The 23,444-nt window shown below is 35.4% G+C and overlaps 2 protein-coding genes and 2 long non-coding RNA genes across 5 annotated transcripts in view; 2 read left to right on the top strand and 2 right to left on the bottom strand.

Moving 5' to 3' along the window:
- Positions 1–1,374: 1,374 nt before the first annotated feature.
- Positions 1,375–1,941, bottom strand: LOC128860900 (uncharacterized). Its single transcript, XM_054098692.1, has 2 exons — positions 1,721–1,941; positions 1,375–1,657 (listed from the first exon to the last, which is right to left on the bottom strand). Exons 1-2 carry the CDS (start codon positions 1,834–1,836, stop codon positions 1,444–1,446), a joined length of 330 nt encoding a protein of 109 aa, XP_053954667.1. The 5' UTR covers positions 1,837–1,941; the 3' UTR covers positions 1,375–1,443.
- Positions 1,942–4,955: 3,014 nt separating this feature from the next.
- LOC128860899 (uncharacterized) lies at positions 4,956–5,761 on the top strand. The gene is made up of 3 exons (XR_008454310.1): positions 4,956–5,047; positions 5,098–5,454; positions 5,507–5,761. It is a non-coding gene; the product is annotated as an uncharacterized LOC128860899 (long non-coding RNA).
- A 3,433-nt stretch (positions 5,762–9,194) lies between these two features.
- The window catches only part of LOC128860896 (facilitated trehalose transporter Tret1-2 homolog), a 97,094-nt gene continuing 82,844 nt past the window's right edge, over positions 9,195–23,444 (top strand). For both annotated transcript variants that reach the window (XM_054098691.1, XM_054098690.1), the window contains exon 1: positions 9,195–9,764. The gene's annotated coding sequence lies outside the window, so the exon portion shown is untranslated. The remainder of the gene's footprint in view (positions 9,765–23,444) is intronic.
- LOC128860897 (uncharacterized) lies at positions 19,983–21,925 on the bottom strand. Its single transcript, XR_008454309.1, has 3 exons — positions 21,013–21,925; positions 20,839–20,948; positions 19,983–20,696 (listed from the first exon to the last, which is right to left on the bottom strand). It is a non-coding gene; the product is annotated as an uncharacterized LOC128860897 (long non-coding RNA).

Here is a 23,444-nt window from a genome sequence, read left to right as displayed (position 1 = left end):
ATATTTTAATCAGGTTTGATTACTTTTTTTGTTTTTTATTAATTTTTTAATTATTTTCATCATTATTTTTCATTATTATCATGAATTCATTTTCTTTAGTTTTAATCAAGCTTTGTACAAGATTCATGAAAGCTAGAAACAAATTTTCAAACTTTTTAATCAGAATTTAAAAAAAAAGAAATTTGGGTACCCTGTTTTATAATACAATAAATTTTAGTCCCAAAAGCGCAAGTTTGAAGTGGCTAAAATCCTCGTCGATTTTTGATACGTTTTTTTCCTGGCGGTGTTGCTCATTTTATTCATATATTTATTTCGAGTATTCGTTACAAAAATTAGTTTGAAAATTTGATTTATATAATAATTGTTGTATATTTACATAAAAACGTAATGAAAATTAAAAAAAAAGTATCCCAATTCTATTATTTGGTCCATAAGTGTAAATATAGGAAATTTAAATTATACTAATCTCTTCTGGTGTCTGTTTGTTCGTTGTTTTTATACAAAAGCATTATTTTTTGCTCATTTAAAAAATTAATGAACCACTTTAGATATAGCTTTGAGTTCTGAGGGGGAAATATTAGAAACTTTTTTATTTATTAAGTGCGTTTATTGAAAATAAGTCAAAATCATATTTTCTGGCGAAGCGCATTTTCATCTCGGCGGCTATGCTAACAAACAAAACTGCCGCATAAGGGGATCGGAAAATCCGTGCGTGGTCAGTGTACCCTCAGAGTGGGACAGTCTGGTGCGGATTGGAAAAGCTGCTGGTCAACGATGAGCGCTATAGAGGCATGAGTAACCCTTTTTGTAGCCGGGAATTGAAGACATGGTCTTTGGACGAAATTTGGTTTCACAAAGCCCACGGTCTCACAAAGTTTCACGGCCCAACTTCGGTAATCGTGTTATCAGCGGTCTCTGCGATGTCAGATGACCGTCTCGGAGCAGCGATTTGACGTCGTTAGACGTTTTTTGTGGGGTGTTGCAAAGGGCCGGTGCTATGCGAACAATCCATCCAGGTCCTTAAGGTGAATATCCAGTGACCCAATCGTGGAATAGGTTTTTTAAAGCTGAGTTAAGAGGATCTTTCGAATAAACCAATAAAATGTTTGTTAATTTTTTGCAATTTTAAAAAGAAACCACTAATGGTTAACCCTGTACTTTAGTGTGGTTTTATCTTTAAGCAAATGCTCGCGGTATTTTATTGAGAAAGGCAGTTTACCAAGAAAGATAAGATGCCAGCATGACCAAGTAGTATTCTTGCATCGTGTATTGAAATGTATGATATTTTTTTATACTTTTAGCCGCTCTCGCTAGCGATCGACACTTTCGAAAGAAATTTGAAAAAATACAATATTATTTAAAGATAAAGTGGAAATAGCAGAACACAGATCTTCTATTTTATTTATTAAAATAAATTTGTTGTAAATAAATATTCATTCTCCATCAGCATCCACAGGCAGTTAAGTACCCGGAATTTGTCAAGCAAAAGCAATCGACCTTCTTAATAGAATCCCCTAACTCTATGCAACTATTCGAACGATGCTCCCTCGGTTGATAGTACAGCTGATATTCCTTCGAAGTTAACCCGTTCAGCAGCGCGAATACAACTTTCTTGACCTTCTGTATACTGCCAGAGTTCATTTGAAGTGCATTCCATCTTAGAGAGTATACGAAAAAGTAGGCAGGAGCGATATCAGGAGATGCAACAATCGTGAAATACCTTTTTTCGCCAAAAATTCTTGAACACTGAACAATAGATAGGCGCGTAGTCAAGGTGCAAGAACCAACCGTTCGGTGAGTTCTGGCCGCACACGGAAAATTAGTGCCCGCTGGCATTCAGGAATTGTACAGTCACCGGTAAAAAAATATTATATTTACAATGATTGACGGCCAAACACCCAAAAAGGGTGTACGCGCCAATTATATATATATATATATATATATAGCTTAAAAACAAAAACAATAATCCCTGTAGTTGCGGCCCTGAGTTCAATTACGGCTTAGACATCCTAATTTTCATTGACCACTCCTCACCCTTTCCCTTTGTTTTCGGGTTGCGATTTCACACTAAAATGACCAAATTTCCTCTCCAATGACTATATACATTTATATATGTATATATTTGGCGCGTACACTCTTTTTGGGTGTTTGGCCGAGCTCCTTCTCCTATTTGTGGTGTGCGTCTTGATGTTATTCCACAAATGGAGGGGCCTACAGTTTCAAGCCGACTCCGAACGACAGATATTTTTTATGAGGAGCTTTTTCATGACAGAAATATACTCGGAGGTTTGCCATTGCCTGCCGAGGGGCGACCGCTATTAGAAAAAAATTTTTCTTTATTTTTTGATCTTTCGCCGGGATTCGAGCCGACGTTCTCCCTCTGAATTCCGAATGGTAGACCCATACCAACCCATTTGGCCGCGACGGCCGCCTCCAGTCACTATCAGACTCATATAATCTCTGTCGTCGCCAGATTTCACTAAAAATTGGATCATAACAATCGTAAAGGGAGAATTTGGTTTTTTTCTTCCAAGTATATCCTCTATTTGGGCAACATGTTGCTTGGAATGTGAGTCATTCATTTTCACGTCGCCACTAAAAAACTGAGTTTCGACAAAAATGCATAACACATAAACCTTACGTTCTATGGACTTCAAATATCGAATGGAACTAAACGAAGGTATTTTGCTTCTACGACGCAGTATTTCCGAGTTATAACTAAACTCCCGGAACGTAATTAGCACAACCTGTATAGAGAGACCTGTGCATTTGACGAATTCAGCGATGAATTTTCAACCGAAAGGCGTGCGCTGACTGAAATCTGTGCAGGATTATATTACAGGAGCGTGCTATTGTGAGTTAACAATTGTAGTTTTTGTTTCTTAACTCAAGCCTGACTTAGCTTTAGCAACAGAAGTTATAAAGTTTTTGGACCTCCTATTATTTTTTCTTTTTTTAGAGGTGGCACAAAGCATTGAACGCCAAGTGTGAAACTTGCCGCTCACAGCACTAAAAACCACCCCTGCTCCGTTTCCCTTTGTCCGTGGAACTATTGTTAGGTATTGCATTATGGAAGGGGAGCTGCCTATTGCCTTCTATGAAAATTTTAAATCAGTCAGGTTGTTAAACTTAGTCGGTTTCCCTACCTTATTTTTCAAGTCAACACTTTAGGTTTCAAACTGCGAACCGGCAAAAAAACTGTGTCTGCGTCTTTAATAACGACATTTGCCATTTCTGCCAACAACTCTCCTTCTTTCGATTGGGCAAAGGCCAGATATTACAAGCGCTGCTTCCTCTGATGTAATTCGGAACGGGCTACATATTCTTATACGGCAAAGCCGGTACAAGGATCCCATTTCGCGTGCGTATGAGGTTTTATCCAACGCGTAAGACTAGATAGATGCAACATACAGAAGAATACTTCTTACCACACTTACGTACAGCAGCCTACTCTGTTGTCTTGGCCCTCTCGAGCTCACCATGAGCCGAGATAGCGCCGCTGCTACATATGTGGCTTAAATGGTAGCCTAGCATCAAACATAATGCCCTGATATTTCAGAGCAGCTTTTGAGACTGTTCCATTCTGGTATTATTTGAACAGACAAAGAGAAACCGGCAAAAAGTCTTTTAAATCAGTTAAACTTGAGCGTTAAGTTTATAGAATGTGCCGTCCGATCTCAATACGGCTACAGTAATACTGATGTCCGCCTCCCTCAGCAAACAATGGAAAAGCTTTTCTTCAAAACCATCTGCCATTCGAATACCCTCCATTTGTGTATTAACATCAAGAGGCAAAGATTTCGCCAGTTCACTCAAAAGCTTGTTCACCTTTGCTTCATCAAAAGTTTATTTTTATTATCTTACGCAGCAAATACATAATTGTGAAGAAGAATATTATAATTGCCTTCATACAAACCGCAGGTACTCATCCCCTTACGAAATTTTTAATAATGCAATTTTATTGGCAATGCGCGAAATTCAATCTTTAAATGGAACTAAAAGCAAAACACCAAAAGGATACGAGAAATATTCCTTCGCTTTCACCTTCAGCAAGGACAATACGACATATTTATGTAAGTACCAATATTGAAAAGATACAGGGCGCAGCATCAGAATATTCTTGCAGACTGGCAACAGCCAAGAGAGCAAATCCTTCACGTACACATGTGGCGCGCTTATTTATGTGTACGTGCAGGCATGCAAGTCTCTCATGTGTAGAAATTATTCGTAAATGTGTAGCTTACTCACGTGCTCGTGTGTATTTATTTTGACTGCAAACTCGACCCATGACTTTCGGCTTTATTTGCTATGACTCCCCAACTGATGACGTCGTAACTAAACGACTCATTGCGAAGTAAGTAGGCGGCACAATGGGGCGTCATATTTTTGCGGAAAATCTTTTACTTCTATAGATTTAAGTAGAGTCACCGTGAAAACAAGTAATTTTTAATTAATTTTCTTCTACTGAAATAATTTCACTTTAAATAAAAAATGTACTCGAAACCAATTTATTTATTAATTATTTGTGTTGGAATTTTTTTCGCGTTAACTTGTTGCAAAATAACGAATATATAAATCTCGGGACTCTTATCGGGATCTTGGGACTTTGTTAACGAGATCCCGAAAATTCCGGGATCGTAAAAACCGAAAAATGTATAACCCCCAAAAAGAACATAGGACCTAGATCAGACGTCTAAAGAATCTTAATATAATAGTACACATAGGGTATATTCAGAAACGCATTATAATGCGCAGTAACTGCAGTGTTGGCGGCACTGCCAATGTGACAATTCAAGCAATTGATTAATAGATTTGCTGACGTTTTGCAAATAAATTTGCTGCATTATTACTAAGTTTAGTAGCCGACGATGCATGTGAGTCAAAAACTCATAATTTTTTTTAAATTGAAGAAAAAATCCGCGTAAAGCTTAAAAGGGCATATTTTGTAAGAAGTTTATTATTAAAACGAAAAATACCGAAAAACAAATCTATTTTTGAAACAATAAAATTATTTCTCATGTCCGAATGAATTGGTCCACTTTCTGAGGTAAGTTTTCGATATCCAGTTGAATCAGTTTTTAATAAAATCCTTTTAAGAAGTGTTTAAAAGCCGCCCTAACTCCATTTTGTTTAACTGCAAGGAACGGTCGTTGTGGGAAATCATTAGAAATATGTTTATACATTACATTATGGAAATTCCGGCAGCTTTCGGATCGTTTTAATATTACTAAGGGAGCTGCCCATTATCTTTTCAACAAAACAATTAAAGCAATATATAAATTGAAAATCGAAATAAAATGGCCATCTCTTGAAGAGCAACAAACAAATATGACTGAGTTCGAAAACAGCAGAGAAACCCCGATTCCCTTTGTAATTGGTTGCTTAGATGGAACACACTTTAATGTATCTTTCAGCTACTATGACCGGGAAGGGAAATAGCCCGTTCAAATGCAGGTAAATACTCCGAATTTATTACTCTCGAAGTTTCTAAATCAATACCTCATAGGCCATAAGTGATAGCCGATTCCGTTTTTTGGATGTGTTTATTGGCTATCCAGGAAACTGCCACGATGCTAATGTCTGGAGACGGAGCCCAATATTTAATGGCATAACATCCGGCAAACAACAGCTAACACCAAGTGCAATAATATTGGGTGACTCCGCATACCCTCTTTCAAAATCCCTGATGGTTCCTGATGTGATACTAACTTGTGCTATTTTATACAATTTCATTTTAACGAAAGGTGGCTGAATGGGTTGGTGCGTGACTACCATTCGGAATTCACAGAGAGAACGTAGAACATTTTTCTAATAGCTGTTGCCCCTCAACAGGCAATGGCAAACCTCCGAAACTGTAGGTCCCTCCATTTGTGGAACAACATCAAGACGCACACCACAAATAGGAGGAGGAGCTCGGCCAAACACCCAAAAAAACAGAGGGTGTACGTGCCAAATATATATGTATATATATAATCCTTCAGAAAGTACCGAAGAAATGGCAATAGGGCAACCAGGCAACATAAAAGCCTCCGGTGAGTTGGAGACACATCAAAATTCCTCAACATGGTCCTCCGAGGAAGATATAAATGGAATCGACAGAAGAAGTTATCTAACAACTCTTTCCTCATAAAGTACCTTTTTTTGTAATGAACACAGTATTGAAGTTTTTTAATGTACTTTTAATTTTATTTAATTGAATAAAACAAAATAAACTTCATATATTTATAACGATACATTAATCCAATTTAAAAAAGGTACTTTTCACAGTTTCGTTCGATATAAAAAAATTAAAAATATGGTGCAACCAATCTAGTTCAGATAGAACTAAACGAGATACAGACGTGGCTGGACCGATGGAAATTAAAAGTTAACACAAACAAATCTGTGCATGTTTTGTTTTCATTGAGACGGAAAGGATGCCCTTCACTCTATCTAAATGGTAATATAATTCCCAAACAAGATACGGTCAAATACCTTGGCATACATTTGGACAAACGGCTAACCTGGAAATGCCATATTCAAGCAAAAAAAACCCAGTTAAAGATAAAAACAAACAAACTTTACTGGCTACTAGGACCAAAATCAACACTTAATCTAAATAACAAAATATTAATATATAAGGCTATACTAAAGCCAGTATGGACCTACGCAGTACAACTGTGGGGAACTGCTTGCAATTCTAACATAGAAATTCTGCAAAGATATCAGTCAAAAACTTTGAGGCTTATCACAAGTGCACCCTGGTTCGTCACAAATAAAGCCATACATACTGATCTAAAAATTCCCTTTATAAAAGATGAAATTAAAAAAATTACCACAAAATATTTACAGAGATTAAGTTATCACGATAACCCGCTAGCAATTGCATTACTTGATGAAACTAATGAAATTAATAGACTTAAAAGACATCATGTATTAGACATTCCATTCAGAACCTAATAGATAAATCTAATATTAAAATGTATTAAAATCTAACACATAAGTCTGAATATAAATGTACATTAATCGTAGTATACATATATATCATTATTGACCTCAATGGAGCTCAATAATATAAGTCAAATTGTTAATAGTTAGATAATTTGCTTATTATTTTAAAAATAGATTGCAAATAAACGACAAAAAAAAAAAAAAAAAAAATATATATATTTATAACGATACATTAATCCAATTTAAAAAAGGTACTTTTCACAGTTTCGTTCGATATAAAAAAATTAAAAATATGGTAAAAAAATTACTTGTTAATAGATTTGAAAACTTTGAAACCTTATTCCAGAGGACGCTCTTCTTCCTCCTACCCGAAGAGAACTCGGCTTTCCATGTCCAGTCTTACTCTGAGCTCTGAGCTTACTCAATAGGCTATAAAACTTCATCTTCTTATTGATTGGCGTGATAACAGCTTACGCAATTTTGACCGAGTTTTACAAAGCACGCCAGTCATTCCTTTCTCGAGTTAATCGGCGCCAAGTGAAGCCAAGTCCATCTCCACCTAATATTTCCAACGCAAAGGATGCCTTCCGCTTCCTCTGCTACCACCAGCTGGTACTGCATCGAGCCGAAGCGTTTGTATCCAGCAGGAGAAATGACCCAGCCAACGGACCCGCTGGATCTTTATTCACTGCGCTATGTTTATGTCGTTGCAAAGCGTCGTCATTGTTCCATTGCCTACGATACTCGCCGCTTTCTCTCAAACACTCCAAGTGACGACCCATCGGATATTGTCATCGTCCAAGCTTCTACGCCATACGTTAAGACGGTCAAGATGAGAGCCTTATAGAGTGTTAGTTTTGTTCGTAGAGAGAGGGCTTTACTACTCAAATACCTACTTAGTCCAAAGTAGCACTTGTTGGCAAGAGATAAAAATGGCTATAAAACTGCATACTCAAAAAATTCTAAAAGTTCAGATTAAAAAGTTTAAAATTTTGGTGGAACTTTGAAAAAAAACTAAAAAGTTTGTACAAAGTTTGAAATTTGCATTGTAAGGTTATTATTGTAGTAAAGGGTGGTTAAATTTAAAGGGCCGATATTGAATATGAACCACACCTAAACGTCAACGACACCGTTGGACTTCTTTCTTTGGGGTTATTTAAAAGAAAAGGTGTACGTCGATAAGCCAGTAACAATTCAAGTGCTAAAGGATGAGATAATTCGGCACATTGACGGCAAAGAACCTCAATTATGCCTCAGCGTTATCGAAAATTTGGACCATCGGATGGAGGTGTGCCGCCGAGGCCGATATTTTGTTCCATACGTAATTGAGCTATACCAATATTATCATAATAAAGAGAAATGATAATAATTTTTAAAAAAAATTGTATTTTGTTCAAAATCAACATCGGCCCTCAAAACTTAACCACCCTTTATAAACTATATATTTATTTAATATTAAAAGCAGTGATTTACTTACAATTATGCAACGGGGTGTATATAGAAGAAAGTACACGACTTTGACTTAAAAGTGGTTAGGGCAAGTATAAGACGCCCTCCAACGTCTGGGTTTCATGGCTCCATTTTATGAAAAAAATGTCATAACTTCTGCTTTAGTTTCTTACTTTCATATAGACATACAGATTTATATTTTATCGTGCATATATTAGTTTTTTGCATTTTTCGTTGCCTTGTGTCCTTTGTCTTTCACATTAAACGTGTTATATAAATTCACACATACATGCATGCATGTAAATGTAAGTATGCGCTTTAATCAATATTTGGTAGTTTTTGAGCAACCCTCAACCCACTGTGCATTTAACAGATGAATGTCATTACCGACGTTGTTGTTTCAGCTGATACCTTCTAGTCAACTTGGACTGCTTACCAACACATACCTGCTGCTCAGTATTTCTGTGACGAAGCATCCCGATTCGAACAGCGAGAAAAACTAAAAACAATTTCTACACACTTACACCCACATAAATGCATATGTACGTGTGTACGTAAAGCGAAATTTTCCGAGATAGCGCCCTCAACCTACAGCGCTGCTCCAGCAAGAACTGCAGCGCCGAAATCGAGAAGAAAGCATTCACGTAGTCATATACACACGCCAAGCAGTTTCGTGACGTTTGCAGAGCTGTTGGATTACTTGCGGTGAGTGTGTGTGCTTCTCTGCTTAACGAACTGACTGACTATTTGGCTTGCGGTTCGCTGACTTGCTGGCTCGGTGCGGCCTCCTCGAGCGCGGTCACACAACAACAGCCAGCACAGTCGTCTTTGCGAGTTCAAATGCGTTATACACCGTCAGTGCGATACAACACTTCTACTCTGTAACACATCCAACAGGCTGCACGGACGAATTTCAAGTGTTTTATTTTCGCAGAATCAGAATCCTGCCTCCGTTTTATTTAATATAAAACACATACTTACATATATATTAAAACGCGTTGTTTTCGGCGCAAGAACTCATTGTGTGTCGGTTTTTTTTTGTCTTTTTGAATTTTTCGAAAACAAAAGTGCAATAAGGAAATACGCTTTTGTTTTTTATTGTTTCGAAATTCCGCAAAAGCGTATTGAAGACAAAGAAGTCCGCGCCAATTTATTCGTGATTTTATATAAACGTTAGCTGTGCAATTTTTGTTGTATTTCGTTTTTATTTTTCATTTTCGCGCAAATCACGTTTATTGTTTAAGTCTTCCAAAACGTCCTTTAGCGAAGCAAATCAGAACGTGTTGAAAATTAAAAGACTTAAGAGAAGCAGAGAACAACAAATAATAAACGAATAAAAAGGCAGAAGCGAAGGTCAGACAATAAACGTACGAAAAAAGTGAAGGGTAAGTACCAACAATTACTGAACAGTTGTGCCAGCCCTAATTGTCGCCTCACTCTTTATATATGTATGCATATGTGTCCTTCTGTGCGCCTGCCATAGTGCCCAAGGGCGGCCCACGAAATAACGCGCCAACTTTTCGCTGCCAAAACTTACTTACCTATCACGTCTCCGAGATACTAAGTATTTTTTCCATTCTTATGAAATCTGTGTGAGTTGAAAACAGCAATTGTGAGAAGAGGTCATTGTTGTGGTAACGAACATTGCGACAAAAGAGGCTATGCAATTAGGTAATTGCGCCCATAAAAGAGGTGATGTTATCAAAAATGTTCAGGTAAATTTAAATTATTTAGTGGTTTCAAGGTAAAAAACAAAAGTCAGTGACAAAAATAAAAGTTATTTATTTTTTGTAAGAGCAAAGCTAGTTTGAGGATTTTACTACTTCAGCGATACTAGGCGCATTGAGTGGAGACATACACGATTTTAGTATTATATTTCATAAAGAGTTTTTATTAAGAGAGAATATTAAGCTCCATCTGCGAGTGATTGATTATTATTTTAGTAATTCAATTAAAAATAATTTAAACTCATTATTTACTTACGTATTTCATTTTAATGTAGGAATGTAAAAATTTTGCCAGTAAAAAAGGAAAAAATAGTTACGCTATTCATTTCAATTAAATTCATTTATTTATTCATTTAATAGTATTAGTAGTACTTTGTGTAAGAAAAATCACGGCCAATAGGATTTGAAAGCAAGTTAAATTCTCTTGAAGTTCTAGAAATGGCATTGGAGGCCTAATAGAAAGAAAATATCATGATTTCGAAAGCTTCACTGACGAATATTGAAATTAGTTTCCAATAGTGATTCTACACAGCACCTTCAAGTGGAGAATCAAAGTGTATTTTGTTGTGTTTCTCAAATTGAGAAAATTCTAATTGAAAACTTGATTCCAACTGTTATTTTCCAATTGGTTTTAATATGATAAATAAAAATAATATATATATTGTATGTATATTTGTTCTTTTTTTCTACTCTCTGATGCTAGTGCTGCGTTAGTTTGTAAGTTTATATAATAATTATATTGTTATGTAAACTTTTATAAAATAAAAAAATAAAAATAGTTATTCCTTGATATTGCTGTGAAATATAAGATAATCGAAGGCAGGCCTATAAGTGTTTTAATATTCAAGTGTGGTTTACGTCAATTTGACACAATTTTCGAATTGAAGTGCTTTCGATTTAATTCGTGATTTTGGTGAAAATCATACACGAGCTTTCAATATTAATGCTCCTTTTAGCCGGTAAATGACTGTACAACAAACAAAATTACACACAGACCTATTCCTTGCCAAAACTGAACGTCGCTTACCGATTAACTGGCTAAAAAAGCAAAGTTTGTCCGGGAAAATTGTCCTTTATTTTTCCCTTTGAGCGCGGGCACTTCTCCAACTTTTCTTTGGCTCACGAAGGCCAGACGAGCTAACGGGGCACTTATGTACCTTGAGGTAGCCACGTTCACGGTACATCGTTGCAAAGGTGTGGCCAACATCAGACCGTTAACGATTGTCAGTGATTTTGAAGGAATCAGCTGGTTCGTTGATGCAACTGCGGTCATGATAGCTGTTTGTTTACGAATAAACTGATACAATGTTTGAGATATACGAAAAAATCAACGCAGCCTCCACTCGTGTTACTTCATTAATGACTGAAGAGTAGGTAGCTGTCCTACAAATTATTATTTTATGCAATGCATGCTTATAAGGTTCTCTGAATTCTATGCAGAATTTTATGTTTTTTTCCACTAGTTTCGTCAACATTCTTCACTCTTTGTCAATTCATTTGTGCAAAAACCAAAGTGACAAATTATGAAGATATGTTATGATTTCATCCCACGCCCTTTTTGGTCACTGTACGAATTCTTCCTTTCCCATTTTCATAAAAAAATACACGATATGTTCTTTACACGAATATAACTCAAACTCAGACGTGTCAGATGTAAAACATTGTAGTTTAGTAAAATAATAGATTTTATATATTATTTGCGATCATTTACTTACGTCTTAAAATTTATTTAAAAGTTCAGTCAATATTTAGAATCAGATTATATGGTAAGTTGTGTGAGTCTGCTAAATTATTAAAGGCTTTTGAAGAACTGCCCTCGGTAATGGAAAGAACATGTGTCATTGATTAAATTTAGTTTACTTATTGATGTTGAAAGGGCCAGAGATGTGGTTTCGACCACCCGTATACGATCTGTTTTTTAAGTTTCACGCAATTTTATTTAACTAGAAGAAACAGAAAAATTCCTTAAAACTGATTTAGATGCATTTCTGTTGCCCAAGTTATTCTTTCCAATCGTATCTTCTTAAAAATATGGAAATTTTTTGTGTAAAACCTCAGAATTCTGCTAAATTCTCTCAGATTCTATAAGTAATAATACTTGTGACCTGAATTTTAAACGGCAATACTACTATTCATAAGTCTTCCTATGTTCCAAAACTGATAATGGGACAATGTGGTAATTTACAACTTTCCCTATTTGTCTCTTCGTCCTGCACCAGGAATTTGTCATAATACCGCTCGGGAATCCGGCTCGATTCCGAAGCACAAATAAGACATATAAAATGTATAAGCCAAGGCACCCTTTGATTTGCTCACAAATTCAGGGTAAAGCTCTTCACTGTGAGTTTAAGCTTTAGTGGTGTACAAAATACAAATGCGATATTGGGCCCCTTCGATTCGCCACTTCTCTGCTCGTTATCTCTGGGCTCTGCTCACTTGACTAAAAAATTGCATTAAAGCAATAACAAAGTTATCGAGCAAGATTCGCTGCTCGCAAAGATAGTTATACCTCATAAAACTGGTGTAACTCACTATTTTCAATGCTGCTAACTCTCTTTTCTGATATTTGGCAAGTTTCATAAGAACTTTGCGAATTCTCTTTTGGTGTTGCCTGTCGTGCTCACACCAGCAGCTCCGTTGCTTGCAATTGCTGAGCTTCACAAATGACGAGTTGAAGCAACAAATGTTTTCCTGTACGAACGTGGTCTCACTTATACTCATTAAATGTTTTCGAACAAATATAATTTTTGGCAGCTCTTTTCCAGTGCTTCCAATATATATGCAATATTTGTTTATTTATACCAGTTGCTTAATCTCTTGGCCACTCGCTAATACATAGCGAATCAAAGGCGCCTATTAAGTTAACTGTTATTGGTTCAAAATGCATTTCTTCATCTTTAATGCAGGTGCCGTTTTTTTAAAGAAAAAAATTACAATACATATGTTATTGTTTTAAAAAAATATATATGTATATTTGCTCTTGATGCTCATTGATTGGTTTTTCCATATAATATCGCGTAAACACCTGAGGTGAGGCCTTGTGCTGATTGATTTCGCAACTCATCAATGACATTTTTTGAAGATGTTATTTTTGCGCCCTGGTAAATAAATTCCATGACTCGCTCGATACTTTTGCCATGTTCTATTCAATGGTTAAGTAATAGTAGCTGGTTTCGATTTACCACCTCTGCGCTCGCTAGAGAAAAATATTTGTATCTGAAAACTGCAAAGTGCAAAAGTTTAGCGACTTTGTCTGCCATCTTAACTGATTAGCGGCATGCTTTTTATGCTTTTATTATATTCTCATCAAATTATTTTATTTATCTACTTATTTATAAAAATTTGAAAATGATCGAATTATTTATCCATCCTAACTCTTAAGCTAACAACTTTAGGCGGGTGGTGCGATAGGCATTTTTATCTAGATTGAATAATTTTTTCACGCTCAATTTTATTGTTGGAGTGAGTTTTAATAGTCCTTTAAGCAACAAAAGGTAAATTTTTTTTGACAATTCGTATGTCAACATTCCTTTGAGAGACTCTCATGTATTTTTGAAAACCGCTAAAATGTTCCCAGTACTTACATTTTTTTTCAAGTAAGAAAAGTTAAGAATTTCTTCTTCTTTTTAATTTTTATTTATATTAATTAAGTGCTTGATGGTTTCTACGATTTTATATTAAACAAAGATTATTACAACTAATTCTCTGTTTGCACGAATTTGTTTTACGCGAATTTGATTTAACACGAGTTAAAAAGAAAAAATATATATATTTATTCAAACGAAAAAACACGATTTTGCATGCATGAATTAATTTTTCTTGAATTTAATAGAACAAACAGAGTGAAATTTTTTGTCGCATATACGAAGCGTTTAAATTAGCCTCAGAAAAAGTTTCTGAGACTCCGGAAAAGTTTCTGAAACTCGGTAGATTTTACTCTTGCCATTTAATAATTTATTTCTTATAATATATTTGATACATTAAAATATGTAAGCACGAAATAAATTCTTAAGTGAACTCTACACATTTTTTAACATTGCTTCACCCAATTCTCTTTTTACACGAATGTTTTGGGAACGTATCTATCGTCTAAATAGGGAATTAGGTGTACCTATGTCGTGAAATATTGTTTTTTAGATTATATGTAATTACATCTAGAATTATCCCAACATAGGATTTTCTTTCGGAATTAATTGTCCATCTTAACCACGGAACCTGTGAGTGAAATTTTTAGGTTGCCCTGCGTGATATTGTTGCACATAGTGTTAATGGCATTTGTATATTTATATGTACATATATGCATATGGCGGCCGCCGTAGTCGAATAGGTTGGTGCGTGATTACCATTCGAAATTCACAGAGAGAACGTTGGTTCGAATCTCGGTGAAACACCAAAATTAAGAAAAACATTTTTCTAATAGCTGTCGCCCCTCGGCAGGCAATGGCAAACCTCCGAGTGTATTTCTGCCATGAAAAAGCTCCTCAGAAAAAAAATATCTGCCGTTTGGAGTTGGCTTGAAACTGTAGGTCCCTCCATTTGTGGAATAACATCAAGACGCGCACCACAAATAGGAGGAGGAGCTCGGCCAAGCACCCAAAAAAAAATCAATTAATAGTCTAAAAAATACAGTATTTCTTACAGACTATGAAAACAGATTAATGCTAAATTAATTAATCAAAGTTAAATTAAATTTATAATTAACTAGCTTCAATTGTAATGAGTAAAAGAAAAAGATAAAATTTCTTATAACTTACAGAGCAGGATTATTCATTTTAGTAAGTCAAGAAATACAAAGTTTCTTACAGACTACATAGAACCAAGAGTATTTATATAGAAGTAATTAACAATATTAAAGCTTAGGAAAATAAATTAACAAAATATACTAGGTAATTATCTAGAATTGTTAAAAATGAAGAAATTTTTTAATTGGGTATTAAATACATGTTTCTCCCAGGAAAAGTCTAGATCCGAAAGGGAGGCGAGATAGTTAATGTCAGACAGCGTTCTAACAAGAGGCGCTTTGGCACTATATAATGTCCTCCTAACGCCAACATGAAAAATTTTGACACGGCGAAAGTTCCTGCAGGGAACATTAAAATGTATTCTTTCTAGAAGAAACGGGCAGTCAATTAGTCCATTAACGAGATCGAAAATAAAAGAAACTGCCTGAAACGTACCTCTGTCACTTAATGGAGAGAGACTAATCAAACGCCAGCATGAGACGTATGATGTTTTGGGGTCTGAGAAATTGAGTGAATTATATATACATATATATATGCATATATATGTTATATTAAACTGTTTTTGTTTCTGTGAAAAAATTACCTTTTGCTTTACGAAGTCCATTAAACTTAAGCGCGATGAGTGTGCAAAAAAATTAACTGTTTCAGTAGGTAGTCGACTGTCATAGCGCACTGCCATAACTCAGCCGAGCTAATGGATTGATGTCCATATGTAGATGTATTCGCTTGCTTTGTGCTTAACAGCAAACACTTATAAAACTTTATATTCTTCAAATCCTTTGTCAGCCGCCCAACTTTGTTGCTCTAAGTCCTTCACACTGACATCTTCCAGCTTATACTCGTATTTTCGCCGCGCGCATTATCATCTCTATGCTTGGTCTTATTCTTCGAAACTAATTGAGAATTCTAAAAACGCATTACATGAGAAAGAATTTACCTCCTATGTACATATGCATGTACGTATGTATGTATATAAAAAAACACTTACGTATTAACTGATTACTCATGCAAGTAAGCTACTTTGAGTGGTCCACCTTCGAAAGGCACGAAATGTACACCTACCGGCTTTACGGGGATTTTTATCAAATGCAATAATTATCTGCATTGCCTTTAGCGCCACCATACCCGCTTCTACACGTGAAAAACAACGAAATTGGAAACAAATATCAATCAGTGCTAATAGAAGGAAGTTAACGTCAAAGCGTTTATATAAGAATCACATTTCACTGCCAGAATTCGAAAGCTCTCAGGCCGAGATGGGAAATGCCTATTGCAGCAAAATTACAATAGACAACAAAAATGTGAATGGGTCACGTGGCAGCGTCAACGGAGAAAGAGGCGCGTTGGCATATCAAACAGCAGCAGCGGCAGCGTCGACCACTCACACTGGGTTTCATAATTGCAATACTTTATTTTCCGACGTGTGCCGGTTATTTGTTGTTATTGTTCTAAGTACATACATACATATAAGTTTTGTTAGTTTATGCAGGGTGAGTGATAAAGGGTATGGGCGATGTTTGGGGGAAAGGAGGAAATAATTTAAAATGCAAAAGTGCACGCGTGTAATGTTTGCAAATAGTTTAACACTTGGAATATAGCGGGTGTATCTTTTAGCTGCATGAGAACTATCGATATTGACAACTGTAATTTGACAGCCGAGAATGGCAAATGTGCTGACATTTCTGTTCTGTTCGGTTAGACAAATCATCATGAATCGTTTAACACAAGAACTACGCTTCCTAATCGTGGAAATTTACTTATAAAATAATAATAAAAAAAAAATATATAAATATGTTCGTGAAGTTCATAGAGCCAAGTGTTGAAGAAGGCGATGTTGATTCGTAGTCCTTCTCAACTTTTAAGCCTTCGTTCTTCGACTACGTTGAAAATGTTGCGTAGGGGGTCTTGGTTTGCACCCTTATAAAAAACAGCTCGTGCAAGAATTGAAGCAAAGTGACCATTGTTTGCGTCGCATTTTTGCCGATTGAGCTCATTTAGATTTATTATTCAGATTTATTTGAAAAAGCAATAAAACATTAGATTGATCGAATGGACCATGTAACTCGCAGCCGCGGCGGAAATCATATTCAAAATGCCATGAAATTATTTACCAGATTACAATAAAATAAAATGCAATCCAACAATATTTATGTTTTGTATTGTCATTCTAAGATCTCAAGCTCTCAAAAAAACACCCGATTATGTATTAAGATATTATACATATATGTGTATACATAAAAGTTTCAAATTTGTATCTACCCCAGCTAGAGGTGCCAATATTTGCGGAAAATGTTGGTCCTGGAATTTCGGGATCGCGAGACTCGTCTTGGAACAGAGCTTTTTTAATATAAATAAAAATTTAATATGTGAAAATAATATATTTTCTGATATGTGTATAGTTTATCAAATACACACCCTTTTTGAGTGTTTGGCTGAGCTCCTGCTCCAATTTGTGGTGTGCGTCTTGATGTTGTTTCACTAATGGAGGGACTTACAGTTTTAAGCCGACTCCGAACGGCAGATATTTTTCTATGAAGAGCTTTTTCATTGCAGAAATATACTTCAAGGTTTGCCATTACCTGCATAAGAGCGACCGCTGTTAGAAAAAAATATATTCTATCATTTAATGTTTCATGCACGGAGATTCGAACCTAGGCACTTCCGAATGGTTTCTTAGTTACAAATATTTTTTTTTAAATGTGGTACCTTGTTGAGAGTACGTTCAGATTAGCAGTAAAATTGACAATCAGCTATAAAGACTTTTTCTCCATAGAAATTGGTTTGGTGGAATATTTTAGAGTTTTTGGATTGTTTAATTATTATTTGCGATATGAAGAAAAGATAAGGAGAAGGAATAGTTAATTTAATTGTGAAATTTGCTACTAGTAATATACAGTTGGAGGAAATCCATGAACGTCGTCTATTGAGGTTGCAAAATATTGTGGCAGCAATACGCATGCGAAAGTCGGTATTACGTTTTATAATAAGCAATAACAGGCCGAAGCGCTTAAGGACACACGCTTACTTCTGTAATATAAATGCATAAATAATAATACCTAACAAACATTTTATTCGAATTATGTATAATATAATAATTGTACGAAAAAAAGAATGTCAATAATTTAGGATTATTTTATAATCTCGGATTTCGGGAGAGACATTTTGTATGGGTAATCTCGCTTTTTAATTACGGACTGGGAGTTAAGCTCGAAAAAGTAGATAATTTAGTTATACATATATGAACCTATTACAACAAAATGTTTTCTAGACTAATTTTGAGTCTCTCAACATCAAAATGAGCTTCATTTATTTTTGTGTCAGTCGGAATAGTAATATACTTTTTTAATTGCAGACGTTTAAATGAAAAATACGGCATTTTGAACCTTTTTCGGAAATTGTTCATTTTTATTTATTCATTTTAGTTGATAAACTTTGAAAGAAAAAATTGAAAATTTTAAAACGAAATCCAATTTTGTTACGAATATGTAAAAGCTAAGCGAATTGTGAATTTAAACGCCTATGATTCATTGGCCGCAAACAATTTATATTCGACTAAAAATAAGCCGAATCGTTAACGCTTTTGAGCTGATTGTAAAATTATGGCGTATGAACACTTACTGCTGTATTCTGTAAGTGTATTTAACTCAAAGCTTACGCTCAGCGGACGCTATTAAATGCTTTTTTAGCTTGGCTTGTAAAAATTAGTAAAAAAAGAGTTGATTTATTTGTAAATATTACTGATGTAGTTTTTCAATTCAAATCAATTTGCTCCATAAATAAATTAAAACAAGTTTCTTGGAAATTCAAAAGCTTTTATTGTGATGAAATTTTTATTAGAACACTTTTTTTCTTTTAATTCGATATTTAAGATTTTCGGAATCCCGTAACTAATATAGGCTAATCGTCTCGATTTACGGGACATGAAAAACACCGGGATCCCGGAGCTAGCATTCCTAACGCAGGCGAAGGTGTAAATAATAGGCGTATTTCTATTCGTACAAAAAATAGTAAACAAAGTGTAAAATCTTTCGTGTATGTCTGTTTAATGTTTGTTGATTTCTAGCTTATCGTATATTTATTTTACTAATATTTATTTATTTACGTATAGAAATTATTTTAGCATTAACAGCTGTAAGTTGAAAGAAAACTAATAAAGTGATAAGCGTTTTACCAGAAAGAAAATAACACTGACAGCGTAACGAAAATCTACACGGCTGCATATGTGGATGGATGTATACCCTGCGGGGAAATGCAATGCATGCAAATGTATTTCTAATGACTTGAGGTTTATATGATTTCCGTATGAGCAACTGGTTGCGTGAATTTTACGTGTTGATCCGCTGCGTCCTACTCTCATTAGTTCAACATTAATACCAATTTCTACTGAATAAGTCACATAGTAAGCAATAAATCACTTATTACCTAATAGATAATGGTGATTTCATTGTCCGGTTAGAGAAACAGTTTTCAGTTTATTTTTATTATTTTGTTTTGGATTTAATTTTGATATCATATGATGTTAAATTTCGACTCTTGAATCAGCTCTGTATGGTTGGTTTAACATATATTCTTAATAACGCCCCACGAAAACTGGTCAAATCCATCTTCTAGGCGGTCAATTGCCATTAAAGCTTCGGCTGATTATTCGATTTGTAGATCTTTCATACTGTCCGCAACAAGTGTCGGGTTATCAGCATACCTGATGTTGTTAATAATCACAACATTTACTTTCATTCCTTCTTGTGCATTATGAAGTGCTTCCTGAAAAATTGCTTCAGAGTAAATATTAAACAAAAGGGGTGACAAAATATGCACCCCTGCCTAAGGCCTTTCAATTTTTCAATTTCGTTTGTATTTTCATTATTTATTCTAGCCTCTGCGATATAGTTTTTTTATACAGCGCAACTTCTTTTCCTGTAATACCTTAAATAGCTTGTCATGTTGCACTGTATCAAAGGCTTTCTCGTAATCTATAAAGCAAATGAAAGTGTGGTTTTGCACATCTTTGCAATTTTCTTTGAGAACACATAGGAGAGCTTCGTGTGTTCCCAATCCATTCCTAAAGCCGAATTGGGAATGTCCGATGGCTTCACATATCGAACTATGCAAAATGTAAAAAAAAAAACGTCTAAAGAGTGACTCATTAAGCTGATCAAGCGATACTCATAGCATTTTTAGTCTAAGGTTGTTTTGGCAAAGAGATAAAAACAGATTTTAACCAATCTTAGGGGAACTGCCCAGTATCATATTTGAATGAATAATGAACTATAAATTTAATCCGCTATTGCATTTTCGTGTATTTAAGTAAACGTATAGTACGGTCTTTGGCTAAACTCTAAAGACATATAAACATATAGCGAGTGCTTCGCAATCGGCGAAATGGTATTAGGGAGGAATAAATTTAGCTCAGGTTTTTCTCTACAGGGTGCATACTAAATGCTTGTGCAAATTTGTGCACATACTATATTACAAGGTGTGTATATGTATGTATGTGTATTGTTTTACAAAGTTACCGGCCAGTCACAATATTTTGAGCTCATTCAATGTCAATGCTTTTTTACAACTTGACGCTTTATTTAAACAAGTCTGCAAGTTTTTTGTGCGCATTAAATGACTTTTATTGCAACAACAATCGTTGCTTAAATCTCCGGCCTTATTTCTCTTCTTTATTAACAGCGTACTTTCCACATGTTTATCAATTGCTTTTCGACGCCTGCTGTCACTGCACTTGAGATATTTTTTACTTGAAGTATGTATTAATTCACTATACTTTGGTATTTACAACAAACACATGAGGATGTACAAAAATGTGCTCACAAGGTCCGTTTTTATTCCTTCCAGACAGTAGCTGAAAATTCGTTTACAGAAAAATATACATACATATAATAAATGTATTTATGGATTAATTAACGTTTCGACCAAAACCGTGATCATATATACATACATACATACTTATATATTGTATATATTTATTGAACGTATGTGCACACCTATTTATGTATGTAGATGTAACTCTCAAGCAGCATTGGCAGCATCTTCAACCATATGTGTGCCATGCGCTACCAAAAACGTTTCTGTGCCCCTTTTTGCGACTGCTCTCCTTAAAAAAAATTTCGAAATTTTCACCAAGTAGAAAATTATGAAAAAAAACAAGGCGTACTTACACGTTTTGAAATGAATTCACCTGTTGCTTTACTGGCGAGAATTAAGTGCATATTGAACTACTACATAAGGAAGCGCAAATTTTTCTCGACGATGTCTTAAAACGACTTTAAGTACAGTGACCAACTTGTGCAGGTCAATAGAAAAATGTTGCGAAATTGGGTTGAATGATTGGGATACTACAGCACCAGTCGCAATTTACTGTTAAATTGGCGCCAGTCTCGTATTGCTTGCTCTTCATCCCAAGTATGACAATGTTGCTTAGTGACGTACCCATTAAACCGAAAATGGGCCTCACCGCTGAACATAATTCGGGTTCAAAAATGCGGACCTTCGGCGAGTTTTTCAAGAGCCCAACGACTGAAATTATGACGGCTTAGAAGATCGGCCGGCTTCAAAACTTGGACTAGTTGTATTTTATACGCTTTCAAATCAAGATCTTTGCGTAAAATCGCCCAAGTAGTGCCATAAGATAGGCCAAGTTGTTGAGATCGGCGAATCGATTCTTCGGCAAAAGTCTCATTTAGAGCCGCAATATTCTCTTTACTTGGCGCTGTACGTAGTCTAATTGGTCGAATATCATCCAATATTGTAAAGTTGTTCTCAATTTTTCTGTTAGTTTGCCGAATAGTGTGTTCAGTAGGACGGTTATGTACACCATAAGTTGACCTGAGCGGGTGATGAACACTTTTCACCGAGCGTGGATATTTGCACTAGAATTGAACAATTTGTAAATGTTGTGGAGGCGTAAGTCTTTCCATGATGAAATGTCAACGAATACTGAAAAAATTATCTATTTAGTTTGACAGTAGTCACGCGTGGTCAGTCAAAAAACCCTTTTGGAAAAAGTACCTCTCTTTACTATGAGTCTTATTTTACTCGTTTTTCTATGTCGGCTGAAGCTGCATTTATACACATTTATTTATTTCTAAAGAACATGTAATAGCTACTATAATTGTTGGACAGTTAATTATACATAATAATTTATCACAAGTACAATACAAATACCTGAAGTTTGTACAAACTGACATTTCCAATTTATTTTCACACCCAAGTAGTAATTTTTCACTAGAAATCTCATGCGAGTACTTCGTAAGTTGGTATCATAATCAGTAAGCAGTGTATTTCCCCGCTTAAAATACCCACTGTGCTGTTTAAATTTTTCAAGAAATTTCATCAGGATTGTTTCAAACCGGCTCTAACTGTTTCTTGATTTTCATAGAGTATGAATAAAATATTAATTATTGGCATTGATAATTACTGTGATAGCCACAACTGCTAAGCTCAATACGCATTTGACATTAATATTTTTATGTAAATACAATATATGTATGTATGTGTGCACATAGTACTACATATCAGTGTTTTTATTGAATCCGATTACAGTGAGCGCACTATATGTTCGCTTAAACATATTTATAGGCTAACAAAAACAAGTAAAAACAGTTTTCTGAATCACTAAAAGCATTCGGAGCAATCCAAATACCTTCGCCCACTCGGTTAAGTTATTATTTTTGTATATAATCGCTGTAACTTGTTGATTCCCGGCAATATAATCACAGGCTGTGCGCCATGTGTGGTAAATAGGCGTACTACATAACTAACTAAGTATACATACGAGGTGTGTTCAAAAAGTATCGCGAATTTTATGTTTTTTCAAAAATTATTTATTTATTCATTAATATCTATTTTGCCCCCTTCAAAGTAATCCCCATGAGATATTATGCACTTGTGCCAACGTTTTTTCCAGTCTTCGAAGCACTCCAAAAAATAATTTTTTTATCTTGCTCAGCTCCTCCTTAGATGCTGTCTTAATCTCGTCAATCGTAGCGTAGCGTCGTCCTTTTATATGCCTCTTCAGTTTCGAGAACAACAAAAAGTCACAGCGGGCCAGATCTAGGGAATACTGTGGCTGTGGCGTTATCGTGATGCAAGAGCCTATTTTTGTTCTTCCCCAAAACCAGGCGTTTCTGGCGGATTGCTTCTCGCAAATTACGCCTAACTTGCAGGTAATATTCCTTATTGATCGTTTTACGCCGTGGCAAGAACTCATGATGCACAATGCCCCTGTAATCGAAGAAAACGGTAAGCAAAAATGTTACATTCGACCGAACTTGGCGCGATTTTTTCAGTCTTGGTTCGTGCGGCAGCTTCCATTGAGATGATTGAGCTTTGGTTTCCACGTCAACCATAAACCCACGATTCATCACCAGTTATGACCTTCTGGAGCAATGTTTACGCGATGCTGCTTTTGGTCGAAATTGAGTAGTTCGGGTGCGAATTTTGTGGCACGAGGCAATCGATATGTGTAGGTCCTCAGCAACTTCTCTAACGGTGATTCGACGATTGGCCAATACCATTTTCTTCACTTCATCAATCAAAATCAATTTTCGTCTGTTGTTGAAGTGCTCGGGCATTCGTCGTTCACACCTTC

The sequence above is a fragment of the Anastrepha ludens genome, chromosome 4 (genome assembly GCF_028408465.1).
Source record: "Anastrepha ludens isolate Willacy chromosome 4, idAnaLude1.1, whole genome shotgun sequence".
NCBI classification, from domain to species: domain Eukaryota; kingdom Metazoa; phylum Arthropoda; class Insecta; order Diptera; family Tephritidae; genus Anastrepha; species Anastrepha ludens.
This window is presented reverse-complemented; position numbering and strand designations above follow the sequence as displayed.